The sequence below is a fragment of the Eschrichtius robustus genome, chromosome 16, assembly GCF_028021215.1.
Source record: "Eschrichtius robustus isolate mEscRob2 chromosome 16, mEscRob2.pri, whole genome shotgun sequence".
NCBI classification, from domain to species: domain Eukaryota; kingdom Metazoa; phylum Chordata; class Mammalia; order Artiodactyla; family Eschrichtiidae; genus Eschrichtius; species Eschrichtius robustus.
In genome coordinates this window covers 45407794-45424243 of record NC_090839.1, presented here as the reverse complement: position 1 = coordinate 45424243, position 16450 = coordinate 45407794, and the positions used below count along the sequence as shown (strand labels likewise).

At 44.7% G+C, this 16450-nt stretch overlaps 1 protein-coding gene across 1 annotated transcript in view; it reads left to right on the top strand.

Moving 5' to 3' along the window:
• Nucleotides 1–16450, top strand: part of PYGB (glycogen phosphorylase B) — a 59547-nt gene that overhangs the window by 24001 nt on the left and 19096 nt on the right. Inside the window, exons 3-5 of the mRNA XM_068523801.1 lie at nt 10543–10621; nt 12793–12896; nt 15563–15694. Coding sequence (XP_068379902.1) covers nt 10543–10621; nt 12793–12896; nt 15563–15694 — 315 coding nt within the window. The remainder of the gene's footprint in view (nt 1–10542; nt 10622–12792; nt 12897–15562; nt 15695–16450) is intronic.

The following is a 16450-nucleotide window of genomic DNA, read 5'->3' as shown; positions in this document are numbered from 1 at the left end:
GGGTGTTTGTTTCTTTAATATTGAGCTGAATGAGCTGTTTATATATTTTGGAGATTAATCCTTTGTCCGTTGATTCGTTTGCAAATATTTTCTCCCATTCTGAGGGTTGTCTTTTCATCTTGTTTATGGTTTCCTTTGCTGTGCAAAAGCTTTGAAGTTTCATTAGGTCCCATTTGTTTATTTTTGTTTTTATTTCCATTACTCTAGGAGGTGGATCAAAAAAGATCTTGCTGTGATTTATGTCAAAGAGTGTTCTTCCTATGTTTTCCTCTAAGAGTTTTATAGTGTCCAGTCTTATATTTAGGTCTCTAATCCATTTTGAGTTTATTTTTGTGTACGGTGTTAGGGAGTATTCTAATTTCATTCTTTTACATGTAGCTGTCCAGTTTTCCCAGCACCACTTATTGAAGAGACTGTCTTTTCTCCATTGTATATCTTTGCCTCCTTTGTCATAGATTAGTTGACCATAGGTGCGTGGGTTAATCTCTGGGCTTTCTATCTTGTTCCATTGATCTATGTTTCTGTTTTTGTGCCAGTACCATATTGTCTTCATTACTGTAGCTTTGTAGTATAGTCTGAAGTCAGGGAGTCTGATTCCTCCAGCTCCATTTTTTTCCCTCAAGACTGCTTTGGCTATTTGGGGTCTTTTGTGACTCCGTACAAATTTTAAGATGATTTGTTCTAGCTCCGTAAAAAATGCCTTTGGTAATTTGATAGGGATTGCATTGAATCTGTAGATTGCTTTGGGTAGTATACTCATTTTCACAATGTTGATTCTTCCAATCCAAGAACATGGTATATCTCTCCATCTGTTGGTATCATCTTTAATTTCTTTCATCAGTGTCTTATAGTTTTCTGCATACAGGTCTTTTGTCTCCCTAGGTAGGTTTATTCCTAGGTATTTTATTCTTTTTGTTGCAATGGTAAATGGGAGTGTTTCCATAATTTCTCTTTCAGATTTTTCATCATTAGTGTATAGGAATGCAAGAGATTTCTGTGCATTAATTTTGTATCCTGCAACTTTACCATATTCATTAATTAGCTCTAGCAGTTTTCTGGTGGCAGTTTTAGGATTCTCTATGTATAGTATCATGTCATCCGCAAACAGTGACAGTTTTACTTCTTCTTTTCCAATTTGTATTCCTTTTATTTCTTTTTCTTCTCTGATTGTCGTGGCTAGGACTTCCAGAACTATGTTGAATAATAGTGGTGAGAGTGGACATCCTTGTCTCGTTCCTGATCTTAGAGGAAATGCTTTCAGTTTTTCACCATTGAGAATGATGTTTGCTGTGGGTTTGTCGTATATGGCCTTTATTATGTTGAGGTAGGTTCCCTCTATGCCCACTTTCTGGAGAGTTTTTATCAGAAATGGGTGTTGAATTTTGTCAAAAGCTTTTTCTGCATCTATTGAGATGATCATATGGTTTTTCTTCTTCAATTTGTTAATATGGTGTATCACATTGATTGATTTGCGTATATTGAAGAATCCTTGCATCCCTGGGATAAATCCCACTTGATCGTGGTGTATGATCCTTTTAATGTGTTGTTGGATTCTGTTTGCTAGTATTTTGTTGAGGATTTTTGCATCTCTACTCATCAGTGATATTGGTCTGTAATTTTCTTTTTTTGTAGTGTCTTTGTCTGGTTTTGGTATCAGGGTGATGGTGGCCTCATAGAATGAGTTTGGGAGTGTTCCTTCCTCTGCAATTTTTTGGAAGAGTTTGGGAAGGATAGGTGTTAGCTCTTCTCTAAATGTTTGATAGAATTCACCTGTGAAGCCATCTGGTCCTGGACTTTTGTTTGTTGGAAGATTTTTAATCACAATTTCAATTTCATTACTTTTGATTGGTCTGTTCATATTTTCTGTTTCTTCCTGGTTCAGTCTTGGAAGGTTATACCTTTCTAAAAATGTGTCCATTTCTTCCAGGTTGTCCATTTTATTGGCATAAAGTTGCTTGTAGTAGTCTCTTAGGATGCTTTGTATTTCTGCGGTGTCTGTTGTAACTTCTCCTTTTTCATTTCTGATTTTATTGATTTGAGTCCTCTCCCTCTTTTTCTTGATGAGTCTGGCTAATGGCTTATCAATTTTGTTTATCTCCTCAAAGAACCAACTTTTAGTTTTATTGATCTTTGCTATTGTTTTCTTTGTTTCTATTTCATTTATTTCTGCTCTGATCTTTATGATTTCTTTCCTTCTGCTAACTTTGGGTTTTGTTTGTTCTTCTTTCTCTAGTTTCTTTAGGTGTAAGGTTAGATTGTTTACTTGAGATTTTTCTTGTTTCTTGAGGTAGGCTTGTATAGCTATAAACTTCCCTCTTAGAACTGCTTTTGCTGCATCCCATAGGTTTTGGGTCGTCGTGTTTTCATTGTCATTTGTCTCTAGGTATTTTCTGATTTCCTCTCTGATTTCTTCAGTGATCTCTTGGTTATTTAGTAACGTATTGTTTAGCCTCCATGTGTTTGTCTTTTTTACGTTTTTTTCCCTGTAATTGATTTCTAATCTCATAGCGTTGTGGTCAGAAAAGATGCTTGATATGATTTCAATTTTCTTAAATTTACTGAGGCTTGATTTGTGACCCAAGATGTGATCTATCCTGGAGAATGTTCCGTGCGCACTTGAGAAGAACGTGTAATCTGCTGTTTTTGGATGGAATGTCCTATATATATCAATTAAATCTAACTGGTCTATTGTGTCATTTAAAGCTTCTGTTTCCTTATTTATTTTCATTTTGGATGATCTGTCCATTGGTGGAAGTGAGGTGTTAAAGTCCCCCACTATTATTGTGTTACTGTCGATTTCCTCTTTTATAGCTGTTAGCAGTTGCCTTATGTATTGAGGTGCTCCTATGTTGGGTGCATATATGTATTTATAATTGTTATATCTTCTTCTTGGATTGATCCCTTGATCATTATGTAGTGTCCTTCCTTGTCTCTTGTAACATTCTTTATTTTGAAGTCTATTTTATCTGATATGAGTATAGCTACTCCAGCTTTCTTTTGATTTCCATTTGCATGGAATATCTTTTTCCATCCCCTCACTTTCAGTCTGTATGTGTCCCTAGGTCTAAAGTGGGTCTCTTGTAGACAGCATATATATGGGTCTTGTTTTTGTATCCATTCGGCCAGTCTGTGTCTTTTGGTTGGGGCATTTAATCCATTCACGTTTAAGGTAATTATCGATATGTATGTTCCTATGACCATTTTCTTAATTGTTTTGGGTTTGTTTTTGTAGGTCCTTTTCTTCTCTTGTGTTTCCCACTTAGAGAAGTTCCTTTAGCATTTGTTGTAGAGCTGGTTTGGTGGTGCTGAATTCTCTTAGCTTTTGCTTGTCTGTAAAGCTTTTGATTTCTCCATCAAATCTAAATGAGATCCTTGCCGGGTAGAGTAATCTTGGTTGTAGGTTCTTCCCTTTCATCACTTTAAGTATATCATGCCACTCCCTTCTGGCTTGTAGAGTTTCTGCTGAGAAATCAGCTGTTAACCTTATGGGAGTTCCCTTGTATGTTATTTGTCGTTTTTCCCTTGCTGCTTTCAATAATTTTTCTTTGTCTTTAATTTTTGCCACTTTGATTACTATGTGTCTCGGCGTGTTTCTCCTTGGGTTTATCCTGTATGGGACTCTCTGCGCTTCCTGGACTTGGGTGGCTATTTCCTTTCCCATGTTAGGGAAGTTTTCGACTATAATCTCTTCAAATATTTTCTCTGGTCCTTTCTCTCTCTCTTCTCCTTCTGGGACCCCTATAATGCGAATGTTGTTGTGTTTAATGTTGTCCCAGAGGTCGCTTAGGCTGTCTTCATTTCTTTTCATTCTTTTTTCTTTATTCTGTTCCGCAGCAGTGAATTCCACCATTCTGTCTTCCAGGTCACTTATCCGTTCTTCTGCCTCAGTTATTCTGCTATTGATTCCTTCTAGTGTAGTTTTCATTTCAGTTATTGTATTGGTCATCTCTGTTTGTTTGTTCTTTAATTCTTCTAGGTCTTTGTTAATCATTTCTTGCATCTTCTCAATATTTGCCTCCATTCTTTTTGCGAGGTCCTGGATCATCTTCACTATCATTATTCTGAATTCTTTTTCTGGAAGGTTGCCTATCTCCACTTCATTTAGTTGTTTTTCTGGGGTTTTTTCTTGTTCCTTCATCTGGTACATAGCCCTCTGCCTTTTCATCTTGTCTATCTTTCTGTAACTGTGGTTTTTGGTCCACAGGCTGCAGGATTGTAGTTTTTCTTGCTTCTGCTGTCTGCCCTCTGGTGGTTGAGGCTATCTAAGAGGCTTGATGGGAGGCTCTGGTGGTGGGTAGAGCTGACTGTTGCTGTGGCGGTCAGAGCTCAGTTGGTTTCATTATTAATGTTCCATTTTAAAACACTGCTAGTGTCAGAGGGTCTCCTGCAGAGGCGGGGGTGGCTGTGTCTCACCATGAGGACAAGGACACTGGCAGCAGAAGTTCTGGGAAGTACCTCTTCGATAATGTCTTTTTAAAAAAAATTATTTAATATTTATTTAGGGACTTCCCTGGTGGTCCAGTGGGTAAGACTCTGCGCTCCCAATGCAGGGGGCCTGGGTTCTATCCCTGGTCAGGGAACTAAATCCTTCATGCATGACGCAACTAAGAGTCTGCATGCTGCAACTAAAAAGATCCCGCATGCCGCAACTAAAGATCCCTCATGCCACAACAAAGATCCCTCGTGCCACAACTAAGACTCGGCACAGCCAAAATAAATAAATTAATTAATTAATTAATTTTAAAAATGGTGAAGATAGTAGATTTTTTAAAAATTATTTATTTATTTATTTATTTGGCTGTGCTGGGTCTTAGATGCGGCACGCGGGATCATTGTTGCCACATGCAGGATCTTCGTTGCAGCGTGTGAGACCTTTAGTTGCGGCATGCGGGACCCAGTTCCCTGACCGGGGTCGAACGTGGGGCCCCTGCATTAGGAGCACAGAGTCTTAACCACTGGACCACCAGGGAAGTTGCGATAATGTCCTTTGATGCACAAAAGGTTTTGATTTTCATAAAGTCCAGTTTTCTTTTGTTGCCTGTGCTTTTTTTTTAATAAAAATTTTTTTATTATTATTATTATTTTTATTTATTTATTTTTTTCGGCGGTATCATGCGGCATGTGGGATCTTAGTTCCCCGACTAAGGATCGAACCCACACAACCTGCATTGGAAGCGCGGAGTCTTAACCACCGGACCGCCAGGGAAGTCCCTGTTGCCTGTGGTTTTGGTGTCATATATGGTCAATTGATTTTTTTTTTTTTTAAAGGAAAAGTGTACCAAAACAATTCAATAGAGAAAGAATAAATAAACGGTGCTAAGACGCTTCGACATCTACTTGCAAATGAATGAAGTTGGATCCCTACCTCACACTACATATAAAATTAACTCAAAGTGGATCAGAGACCTAAGTGTAAGAGCTGAAAATATAAAATTCTTAGAATATATGCGAGTACATCTTCATGATTTGGCAATGGATTCTTAGAAATGACACCAAAAGTACAAGCAGCAAAAGAAAAAAATAGGTAAATTGGACAAAAGACATCAAAGGACGTTATGAAGAAAGTTAAAAGACAATCTACAAAATGGGAGAAAATATTTATAAATTATAAATCTGATAAGGGTCTAGTATCCAGACTGTATTAAGAACTCTTACATCCAAATAACAGAATGACAGACAGAAAAGTTGCTCAGCGTCATTAATCATCAGGGACATGCAAATCAAAACCACAGTGAAATACTACTTCACACCGACTAGAATGGCTGTAATCATAAAGACAGAGAACAAGTGTTGGTGAGGATATGGAGAAATTGGAACCCTCATATGCTGCTATGTTGAGAAGCTAGTGTATTAAATTAAGAATATGCAAATTATGGCCAGCTGAAAGAGGAGGCACAAGCCACCCACGTGGGGTCGGCATCCATGCTCCCACTCTGGGGAAAGACACACCCTGGGATCACTTTGATTGAAGGTACAGTTGCAATACACCCACATAAAGTAAGTAAAGTCACAAGACTTGTTGCTTACAGAAATGGGGGTTGCGGGGAAGGGCAGTCCTCTGTCCCAGGTTGCCAGCAAGCAGGAGATAGAGAGCAGGGCAGTAAGCACTTAGTATTTACAAGGTGGTTTCAGGCCCAACTCTAAGTGGTTATTTTAAAAGGTTATTTTTACTGGGAAAAGCAAAGTGGGAACGTGGGTTGGGAATCCTCAGCTTGAGTCCTTATCTAAATGCCCAGACTCTGAGTGTGAGCCGGGCTGTCATACTGTAAAATGCCGAGGCAGCGACTCATCATCACGTCTTGTAGGAAAGTAAAATGGTGGAGCCAGGGGCTTCCCTGGTGGCGCAGTGGTTGAGAATCTGCCTGCCAATGCAGGGGACACGGGTTCGAGCCCTGGTCTGGGAAGATCCCACGTGCCATGGAGCGGCTGGGCCCGTGAGCCACAATTACTGAGCCTGCGCGTCTGGAGCCTGTGCTCCGCAACAAGAGAGGCCGCGATAGTGAGAGGCCCGTGCACCGCGATGAAGAGTGGCCCCCACTTGCCGCAACTAGAGAGAGCCCTCGCACAGAAACGAAGACCCAATACAGCCATAAATAAATAAATAAGTAAATAAAAAAAAAAAATTAAAAAAAAAAATAATGGTGGAGCCACTTTGGAAAATAGTCTGGCAACTACTCAAAAAGTTAAGCATAGAATTACCGTGTAACCCAGCAATTCCACTCCAAGGTTTATATTGAGAACAATGAAAACATACTTCTAGTGGCGGGGGGGAGGGATAAATCAGGAGTTTGGGATGAACATACACACACTACTGTACATAAGATAGATAACCAACAATGACCTACTGTATAGCACAGGGAACTCTACTCAATATTCTGTGATAACCTATATGAGGAAAGAATCTAAAAAAGAATGAATATATGTATAACTGAATCAGTTTGCTGTACAACTGAAACTAACACAACATTGTAAATCAACTACACACGAATAAATTAAAATTAAAAAAAGAAAACATACATCTATACAAAAAATTGTACATGAATGTTCATAGCAGCACTATTCATAATAGCCAAAAGGTGAATACAACCAGATGTCTTTCAGTGTGGCATGGCCATACAGCGGACTACTACACAGTGATAAAAGTACTGACACAGGCTACAACATGGATAAACCCGGAAAATAGTATTCTAATTGAAAGAAGCCAGACACAAAAGGCCACATATTGTATGTCTCCATTTACAAGAAATGTCCAGAACAGGCAAATTTATACAGACAAAAAGTAGAAAAGGGAGGGAGGGAGAAATAGAGAGTGACTGCTACTGAGTAGGGGGTTTCTTTCTGGGGGGGTGAAGTTCTAAAACTGGATAGTGGTGATAGTTGTACAGCTTTGTGAATATGCTAAAAACCATCAACTTGTTCGCTTTTGTGGTCTGTGGGTTATAACTCAATAAGGAAAAGTCAGGTTGTTAAGAGAGCTCTGTTGTGCTCAGTTTCCGTCTTTGTTTCCGAAGCTCACTTTAGGAAGGTTGGGGTTTTTTTTCCCCTTTTTTATTATTTATTTATTTATTTGGTTGCGCTGGGTCTTAATTGCGGCCGGCAGGCTCCTTAGTTGTGGCATGCAAACTCTTAGTTGTGGCATGCAAACTCTTAGTTGTGGCATGCAAACTCTTAGTTGCAGCGTGCCTGTGGGATCTAGTTCCCTGACCAGGGATCTAACCCGGGCCCCCTGCATTGGGAGTGCAGACTCTTCACCACTGCGCCACCAGGGAAGTCCCAGGAAGGTTTTAGACTTTCTGTCAATTAGCTACTTCTGTGCCTCTTCTGAATGCTCTCAAAATCAAGGCAAAATTTGCCTTCCTAGGCTGAGGTGTGCCTACAACATTCCAGGTAAAAACGTAAAGGAACAAAACATCTTGCCCACATGCACCCTGGGCCTGTCTTCCTTGAGTGTCTGGTCTCTGAGCTAAGAGACGTGTCAGGAGTAAGAGGTTCCAGCGTCAAGTTTGGAAAATGTGGCAGTTAAACACGTTTCTTAATGTTGAGCTGGTAACGTGTTATTAGGTACATCCTGTCTCCCCCACACACCCAAAATATTTTGGTGGAACACACTCTTTGAAATTGCTGTAAGAGTCAGTATTTTGAAATTCAAATTTGAAATTTGGAAGTCAGTATTTTGAAATCTTAATCAGATTGTTGTATGTGTTAATACCATTTGATTTAATAGATACTAAATCATTTCTTTATGACTAATGTTTTTAATTTTCTCACAACTTAGCTTCCACCCTTTGCAGTTTGTCAGATCCTCAAAGTGTGGTCTGGAGATCCCCGGGGTCCCTGAGACCTTTTCAAGGGGTCCTCTGAGTCAGAACTATTTATTCTTATTCGCATGAGTCTATGTACGGTAGGCTTTCCAGAGGCTCTATTGTGTGTGATATCTTAACAGACTGAATGCCATTAAAGAGATTTATAAAAATGTAAAACACTGCCACCCTTTTCATTATTTTTTTTGGTTGTTTTAAAAAATATAGTTATTTTCCATTAAACAGTGTTGTTTGTGTTAATATGTAATGGGTTTGTTCTTTTAAGATGAATTCATATATACTTCAAAAAATTTCTCCATTTTAATTTCTAATTTGATAAATATTGATAGATATAATCTCAATAAACAGTAACTCCTTAGGTCTTCCTGAAATCAAAAAGTTTAGAAACCACACTGATCAAGGTAATTAATGAGGGAATTCCCTGGCAGTCCAGTTGGGACTCTGTGCTTTCATTGTGGAGGGTGAGGGTTCAATCCCTGTTCGGGGAACTAAGATCCCACAAGCCATGTGGCATGGCCAAAAAAAAAAAAAAAGTAATTAATGAGCAATTTGTCAAGTTTAATACACTAAAGCCAGATTAATGGAACAATTATCCATCTATCCTAATTGAGAGCCTTAAGATCTGCATTCTTTTATTTATTTGTTTATTTATTTTTGGCTGCGTTGGGTCTTCGTTGCTGCGCGGGCTTTCTCTCGTTGTGCTGAGCAGGGGCTAATCTTTGTTGCGGTGCGCGGGCTACTCATTGCAGTGGCTTCTCTTGTTGCAGAACATGGGCTCTAGGCGTGCAGGCTTCAGTAGTTGTGACACGCAGGCTCAGTAGTTGTGGCTTGCATGCTCTAGAGTGCAGGCTCAGTAGTTGTGGCGCACGGGCTTAGTTGCTCCACGGCATGTGGGATCTTCCCAGACCAGGGCTCGAACCTGTGTCCCCTGCGTTGGCAGGCGGATTCTTAATCATTGAGCCACCAGGGAAGCCCCAAGATCTGCATTCTTGAATGGTTTTAAATCAGGTGCTTTCTCTCTGATGTTTAACCTACTGTATCTGTTTCACAAGATTGTTTGAATGCAGTTGTAATAGATAGGAAAAGTGCTTTTAGGCTTTGGCTTTAAAAGATGTCGTGTAAATATCATTAGACCATGGGAAGGTAGAGAGTTATTAAAAGCATTGGCTTCTTTTTAGGATACATGTTATAATCTGACCACTGTAAGTAGGTTAATAACGCGGCAGTCAATATCTCTGGCTATTAAACCATGTCTCATTTTGACTTAATTCTTAAGTCATTCGGCAGCTTTTGAAACACCTGGAAGCTTTCATTTTCATGCATTGATTAAACACCAGATTTTTTAAAAATTGAAGTATACTTGGTTTATAATATTGTGTTAGTTTCAGGTGTACAGCAAAGTGATTCAGTTTTATTTTTTTTCAATTATTTTCCATTATAGGTTATTACAAGATATTGAATATAGTTCCCTGTGCTACACAGTAAATCCTTGTTGTTTATTTTATATATGGTAGTGTGCATCTGTTAATCCCCTACTCCTAATTTATCCCTCCCCGCTTTCCCCTTTGGTAACCATAAGTTTGTTTTCTGTTTCTGTGAGTCTGTTCCTGTTTTATAAATATGTTCATTTGTACTATTTTTTAGATTCCATGTATAAGTGATATCATATAATAGTTGTCTTTCTCTGTCTGGCTTACTTCACTTAGTATGATAATCTCTGGGTCCATCCATGTTGCTGCAAATGGCATTATTTCATTCTTTTTTATAGCTGAGTAATATTCCATAGTAGATTATATACCACATCTTCTTTATCTGTTCATCTGTCGATGGACATTTAGGTTGCTTCCATGTCTTGACTATTGTGAATAGTGCTGAAATGAACATTGGGGTGCATATGTCTTTTCCAGTTAGAGTTTTTTTCAGATATATGCCCAGGAGTGGGATTGCTGGATCATATGGTGACTCTATTTTTAGTTTTTTGAGGAACCTCCAAATTGTTTGCCACAGTGGCTGCACCAATTTACATTCCCACCAACAGTGTAGGAGGGTCCCCTTTCTCTGCATCCTAACACCAGATTTTAATGTTGTATTTGCAGGTCTAAAAGAAGGCAGACTCTAACCTTTGATTGATATAAGCTCATAAGATTTAAATATCATTCCACCTATCACTGAGGGAAAATGTTAAGTAATATTAAGATGTTACCTCTGTTTTTATTCACAGTTGGGGCTGGACTTGGAAGAACTGGAGGAAATAGAAGAGGATGCCGGCCTGGGGAACGGAGGCTTGGGGAGGCTGGCAGGTAACCCGGGCTCCTGTCCAGGACAGACCTTTCCTGACACAGTGCCTTGGTCAGAGAGCAGCACATGGCAAGGCCAAGATCAGCCATGCTCCCAGCACTGGTCCGTGGGGATAGATTGGTCCCTCAGAGTGGATGGGACAGTGTGTCCTCCGGGTCAAAATCTTTGCCACCAGTAGGGGAAAAAAATGCAAATTATATATTCTCTTTCACACAAAGGGCGCTTCATAATTATGGTGACCAGGCTTGCCAGTACTGGGGAACTGGTGCCAGAAGGGGTTTGCAATATACCAACCACCTCCACAGCCAGTAACTGGGAGAAAGACAGAGGGCTAGAAACACACACGCACAATTTATGAATGTAGCCCAGCTTAAAGCAACTGTTCCTGCTTTACTACAGTAAACAGATTGCTCTAAAATAGCAGAGCTGTTTCTCTTGGAGCTACTGCTCCTTTGGGCCACCCTATTTGAGAATATACCCAGTTTGAAGTTTGTAGGTTTTTTTTCTGTTTTAATTATTTTCGCCAGCCTTTATGGGGGGAAGGAGCTGGGTTAAGAACTTAGAAGTGGAAACAGCAGTCACAGTGAGATTTGATGTCACTGTGTCCTTCAAGGCTTTTGGGCACAGTGCTTCTGGAGCAGAGATGATCAAGTTCTGTGCTGCCCTTGTGTGTACGGGGCCCTAAAGTAATACACTTTGCATTACTGCCCCTTTTGAGAGCTGTCATTTTGTAAAGGGAGCAAACGCCCTAAAATTTATCTGGGTGAGTCGTGTGTATGTGTTCATGTTTTCAGAATTTAAGTTAAATTCTTGAAAACTTACAGGCGCAGCGTATGTTTCTGTCCAGCACAGCAGCACCCGGCTCTAGGTTAACCCTCGGCCAGGCCTGCCCCGCCTCCAGAGGAAGGGCCGTGTGTGCCCCACTGGCGGGTGCGGGCTCTGTGTGGCCTGCGAAGGTCACATGCACCACGCTAAGCCGTCGCTTCCCGCTGCAGACGGCGTTACGGCGTCCAGGCCGGCAGGCAGAGGGCAGCCCCTCGGGCTTCGGTCCCCTTTGCCCTGACGGCATTCCGTTGAGCGTGGTCATCTCCCCACTTAGTCCTTGCTCAGTCAGTAAAAACTGAACCTGTTCCCCAAGCTCGAGGGAAGCTCCAGGCCGCCCACCCTGAGGCCGGCGTGTCAGCTCGTGGGCCGTTCCGCCCCGCGGGTCCTCAGGCCGCATCAGGCTGCTTTGCGTCCACTCCAGGCACCTTTCCTGCCACTGGGCGGCACCACCGGCCTTCCCCCTGGACTCCTCTGGGCCCCTCTGGTTCCACGGCTCCCCTCGCCGTGCAGACCTGGGTCACCCCCAGCCTGCGGTAGCTCGCGTGCGGCGTCCTTCCTGCAAGAATGATTTCCTCAGAGCGAGAGCCCAGGTCTTAGTTTGTGGGTCTTCTTGTCGTTCCTCCTCAGCAGAGGGCCTGGCACCCCCAGGTCTGTGCGTGTTTGGTAAATTGGCATGTATCTTATGTGCTGGTGTTCCGTTGTTAAAATTTTGTGTTCTTTTTAATCCACAAGTTTAATAAGGCTGCCTTCTGAATCTTTATTCAAATCATGGTGGTTTGCTTTCAAGACACTTTGATCGGAACAAGGGCTCCATTTGGCGGCACCTTCCGGGGGCCCTGGTGGCACTTTGGCACCTGGGTATTTGGCGCTGTGGGTGCTGAAATGTACATTTGCAGGCCCCACTTCTGTGCCTTCTTTACCAGCGTGTGGGGAGATGTTTTGTGGTGTTGCTTGGATTTCAAGTAGAACGTGCGAGGGTGGGGAGGCCTGCAGCCTGAGTGAGGGTCCCTAAGAGAACGTTGGCAGGAGGGGACAGTGTGTTGAGATGAGCTGAGTTTGGCAGTGTCCTCTGTGGGGTTCGTCCCTCTTCCCACACCCCCAAGTAGCCCCCGTGTGGATGTTGTCTTGGCCTGGCCCTGGGCTCTCAGGCCAAAGGGCATCAGAGTGGGGTTCCATTTTCCTTTTCATGAGACCTGAAGGTGACCGGTCACCACTGGGCCACTGCCTGACGCCCTGGGGGCCGGCCCTCCGGCGCCTACTTGACTTGGTGTCTGGGCCTTGACTCCAGAGGCCTTGGGTCTACTGACTGTCTTTGATCCCAAGAAGTTCTTTGTGTTTGGACTTTCAGCCTGCTTCCTTGACTCGATGGCCACCTTGGGCCTGGCAGCATACGGCTATGGAATCCGCTATGAGTTCGGGATTTTTAACCAGAAGATTGTCAATGGCTGGCAGGTGGGTGCGATTTCCTTCCTTTGCTCACTTGCAGCTCTCATGCACACAAGAAAGTAGCCAGGCACTGTCGGTTCTGCTTTTGGGCTTTCTGCTCCTCCTGGAGAGGCTGCGTGCCGGTCCTTGGCAGAGCGGAGGTGGGCAGGTGGGCAGTGCTGGGAGTTCTGGGCACTCCGTGCTTTCCACATCGTCCCCACGGCCGGCAGGGCCCGTCGCCCACATGTGCTCATTGCGCACGGCTTCTGTGTGGCGACAGGACGTCTGGTGGGCTGGGGCCAGAGCCCAGCTGGGCCTCACAGGAGACACTGTGGGTTGAGGACGCCACCAGCTGGTGTTGTTTTCTGTCGTCTCTCACAGAGCGAAGGCACCCCCCCAGCCCACCCCCACCGCAGAGGAGGATTGGCCTGGAGTCGCTAGGAGAACAGCTATTGCAGGCTTTGCTCCCACCTGCCCTCGCTCTCTGACACCAGCGAGGTGGTGGCGTCCTGTGGGGTTAGGGGCTGACTCTGCAAAGCAATGTGGCTCTTAGGAAGAATGAGCCTCAATTCTAAAGCGTCAGGCAGAGAAGTAACACGGTCAAGACCCTGCTGGTAAACGGGGGATTCAAAACGCAGTCCCACCTTCCTCCTCTTAGGTGAGGTGGGCCTTTCCCCTCACTTTGGCATTTTAAAAAAGGAAGGCAGCACTCTTCCACTTGGGTGGAGAATAGTTTAAATAATTTGGGGTCTAAAAGTCACAGATAAAGCAGGGCTGGAGTTAGGATCAAAAAGCTGGTAACAGGAAAGTCATACAGTCTGAACGAAGAAGCTAATGATCGGGGTGACGGAAATGTCCTCTGTCTTGATGGGGTTTGGGTCACACAGGTGTGTGCAATTGTCAGAACTCACCAATGTTGTCCTTAAGATTTATGCATTTCACTGTGCGTCTGTTAACCTAAAAAATAAACACGTGATGGACTGTCCTTAATGACATGCCTGCTGAAGTGTTCAGGGGAGGACTGGACAGATGTCTGGGATGAACTGCTCACTTTGAAATGCATCAGAAAAGTAATGGATGGATGGAAGGAGACGTGGTTATCAAGTACAGCAAGATGGTAGCAGTGACAGAGCCTGGGTGGAGGGTGCGCAGTTCACTGTCAATTCCTTGGCATTTCTGTGCGTTTGAAAATGCTCATAATAAAACGTTAGCCAAGAAAAGTATGGCCAAAAGTAAAAGGAAACAAAACAGATTTGTAGCCACTGGTTAATTTATAGAAATACTCCCTCTGACCTTGAAAGGAGAAATGCACTTTTCCTCCTGCCACCTTCTGGGTGATTTTAGTCACGGTTCTTTTTCTTAATTTTTTTTTATTTTCTGGCCACACCGCGCTGCATATGGGATCTTAGTTCCCCAACCAGGGATTGAACCTGCACCCCCTGCGTTGGAAGTGCGGAGTCTTAACCGCGGGACTGCCAGGGAATTCCCTAGTCACAGTTATTTATGTGTGTGTATGTGTCAGATGTGAGCCAGCCTTTGTACACGTGTGGTCTGTGGCCCATTCCAGCTCTTTCGTAGTCGAGGCGATGTGTGTGTTTGTAAGACAGAGACTCTGCGGCTCCTCCCTGCCCGGTGGGTGTTACGGTCGTAAGGAGGAAGGTTTGGGTGGTCGTTTCTGTCTCTTTCCATCTGTTTGACCACAGACACTTCTTCCTTCTGGTTCCCTGTTCCTGTGCCTCTTGCCATCTTGCATAACAATTTAAAGACAGTCCTAGGCTGAGAGGCCGGTGGTCAACTTGCCAACTCCCACACTTCTGTCAGGGGAGCTGCTCAGTCAGAATGCTTTTAGCGGAGTTTAGCTTTAGCACAAGTAAACGTGGGCAGTGGTCACAAAGCAGCATTGGTGGCCACCGGGGTCCACAGACCAGCCTTCCTATCAGAGAAGGGGCTCCAGAAGGGAGACCCCCTTGCCTCGTGTACTGCTTCTGCAGACAGCTCATTGAACTGCTCTGTGGAGACGGCCAGGCTCTGATGTTGGAATCTCACTAACGTACAGGAGGTCAAAGGCAGGACCAGTCCTGTGATGAGTATCTGCCTGCACCAGGCAGGATAGTCTTGCTGGGAGTTCTGTGGAGACGGGCACAGTGAAGCAGTAACCTCAGCCACGTCACCGTCCTAAAAGCATGACCCAGATGCTCTTTCTGGGGACTTGACTTCCTTCTGTCTCTGTGACTTGGCTGTCCTGGACGTGTGGTGTAGACAGGACCATCCTTCTGTCTGTGACTTGGCCATCCTGGACGTGTGGTGTAGACAGGGCCATCTTTCTGTCTGTGACTTGGCCGTCCTGGTCACGTCACGTGGATGGAGTCATGTGTGGACCCCGCGTAACGTCTCGAGGTTCGTTGATGTGCCCCAGGACTTCTTCCTTTTACTGCTGAATTCAAGCAATTCTTAACATCTTTTTACTTTGATTTATTCTTCTAATTTTATATGAGTTTTTTCTTTAACAGTCCAAAGTGTTCATTTTTAAACAGAGCCTTGACCGGAATTGGAAACCTTTGCGCTGTAAATAGGCTGCAGTTTTGTTTCCGTGCCGGGCAGCATCGTCTGGATGGCGTGGCCAGTGCGGGCGGAGGGCAGGGTCCGCCAGTGCCCGGGACCGTCTCCCCCGCCCTCACCTGCCGCCCTTCCAGGTGGAGGAGGCGGACGACTGGCTGCGCTACGGGAACCCCTGGGAGAAGGCGCGGCCGGAGTACATGCTGCCCGTGCACTTTTGCGGGCGAGTGGAGCACAGCCCCGAGGGCGTGTGCTGGCTGGACACACAGGTACCACGGGCGCTTCTTGGGGGGTGGGGGGCTGAGCACGGGGACCCTCGACTCGCCTTGTCGCGTCGGCCTCTCTTGGGGCTTCCCTGTGGGACCCACCTCCCCACGCTTGGTCGGAACTGTCCAGACACCAACTGTGAAGCCACACTCTATAGTTTAACGGGAGCCGTGTCGGCTGAGACTGGCGGTGTCTCGTGGTGAGCGGATCGGCGCTGGGAGGGGCAGGGCACTGACCCCCGCCGCCCCGACCCTAGTAGAGGGGGTAGGACCAGCCCCGCGTCCCCGTGGGGCAGGCACTCACCCCTCGCTCCCGGTCCCGCGTGTGGCCCCGGCTCTCAGTGCAGCTCACTGGTTATTCTGAGCTGTCGGAGCTCTGGGTGTGCGGGGCGGCTGGGTGGATGCCTTGCAACGGAGCACGGCACCCCCGTCCCCCAGCTGGGCCCTGGGGGCGCCAGGGCAGGAGCACCGAGTGCTTGGCGGAACGCGGTGCCGTACTGGCGGGTGCACACGCGGAGTCCAGCCCGGGCTCAGAGACCGCGGAGGGCGGAGGAGAGCTTCTTGCGGGGGGCGGGCGTGGGTGGGGGTTGCAATAAGTAAGAAAGACGCCACCGCAGCCATGTGGGCAGTAGAGCATAAACAGGGCAAGCCTGTGAGTCACAGGGGTCAAGTGAGTCATCCAGATTCAAGTCTTAACTGGGGTTCATGGAGCCAGGGCAGGCTGGTGGCCTAAGATGCCGGAATAAGTTGTATTTAATT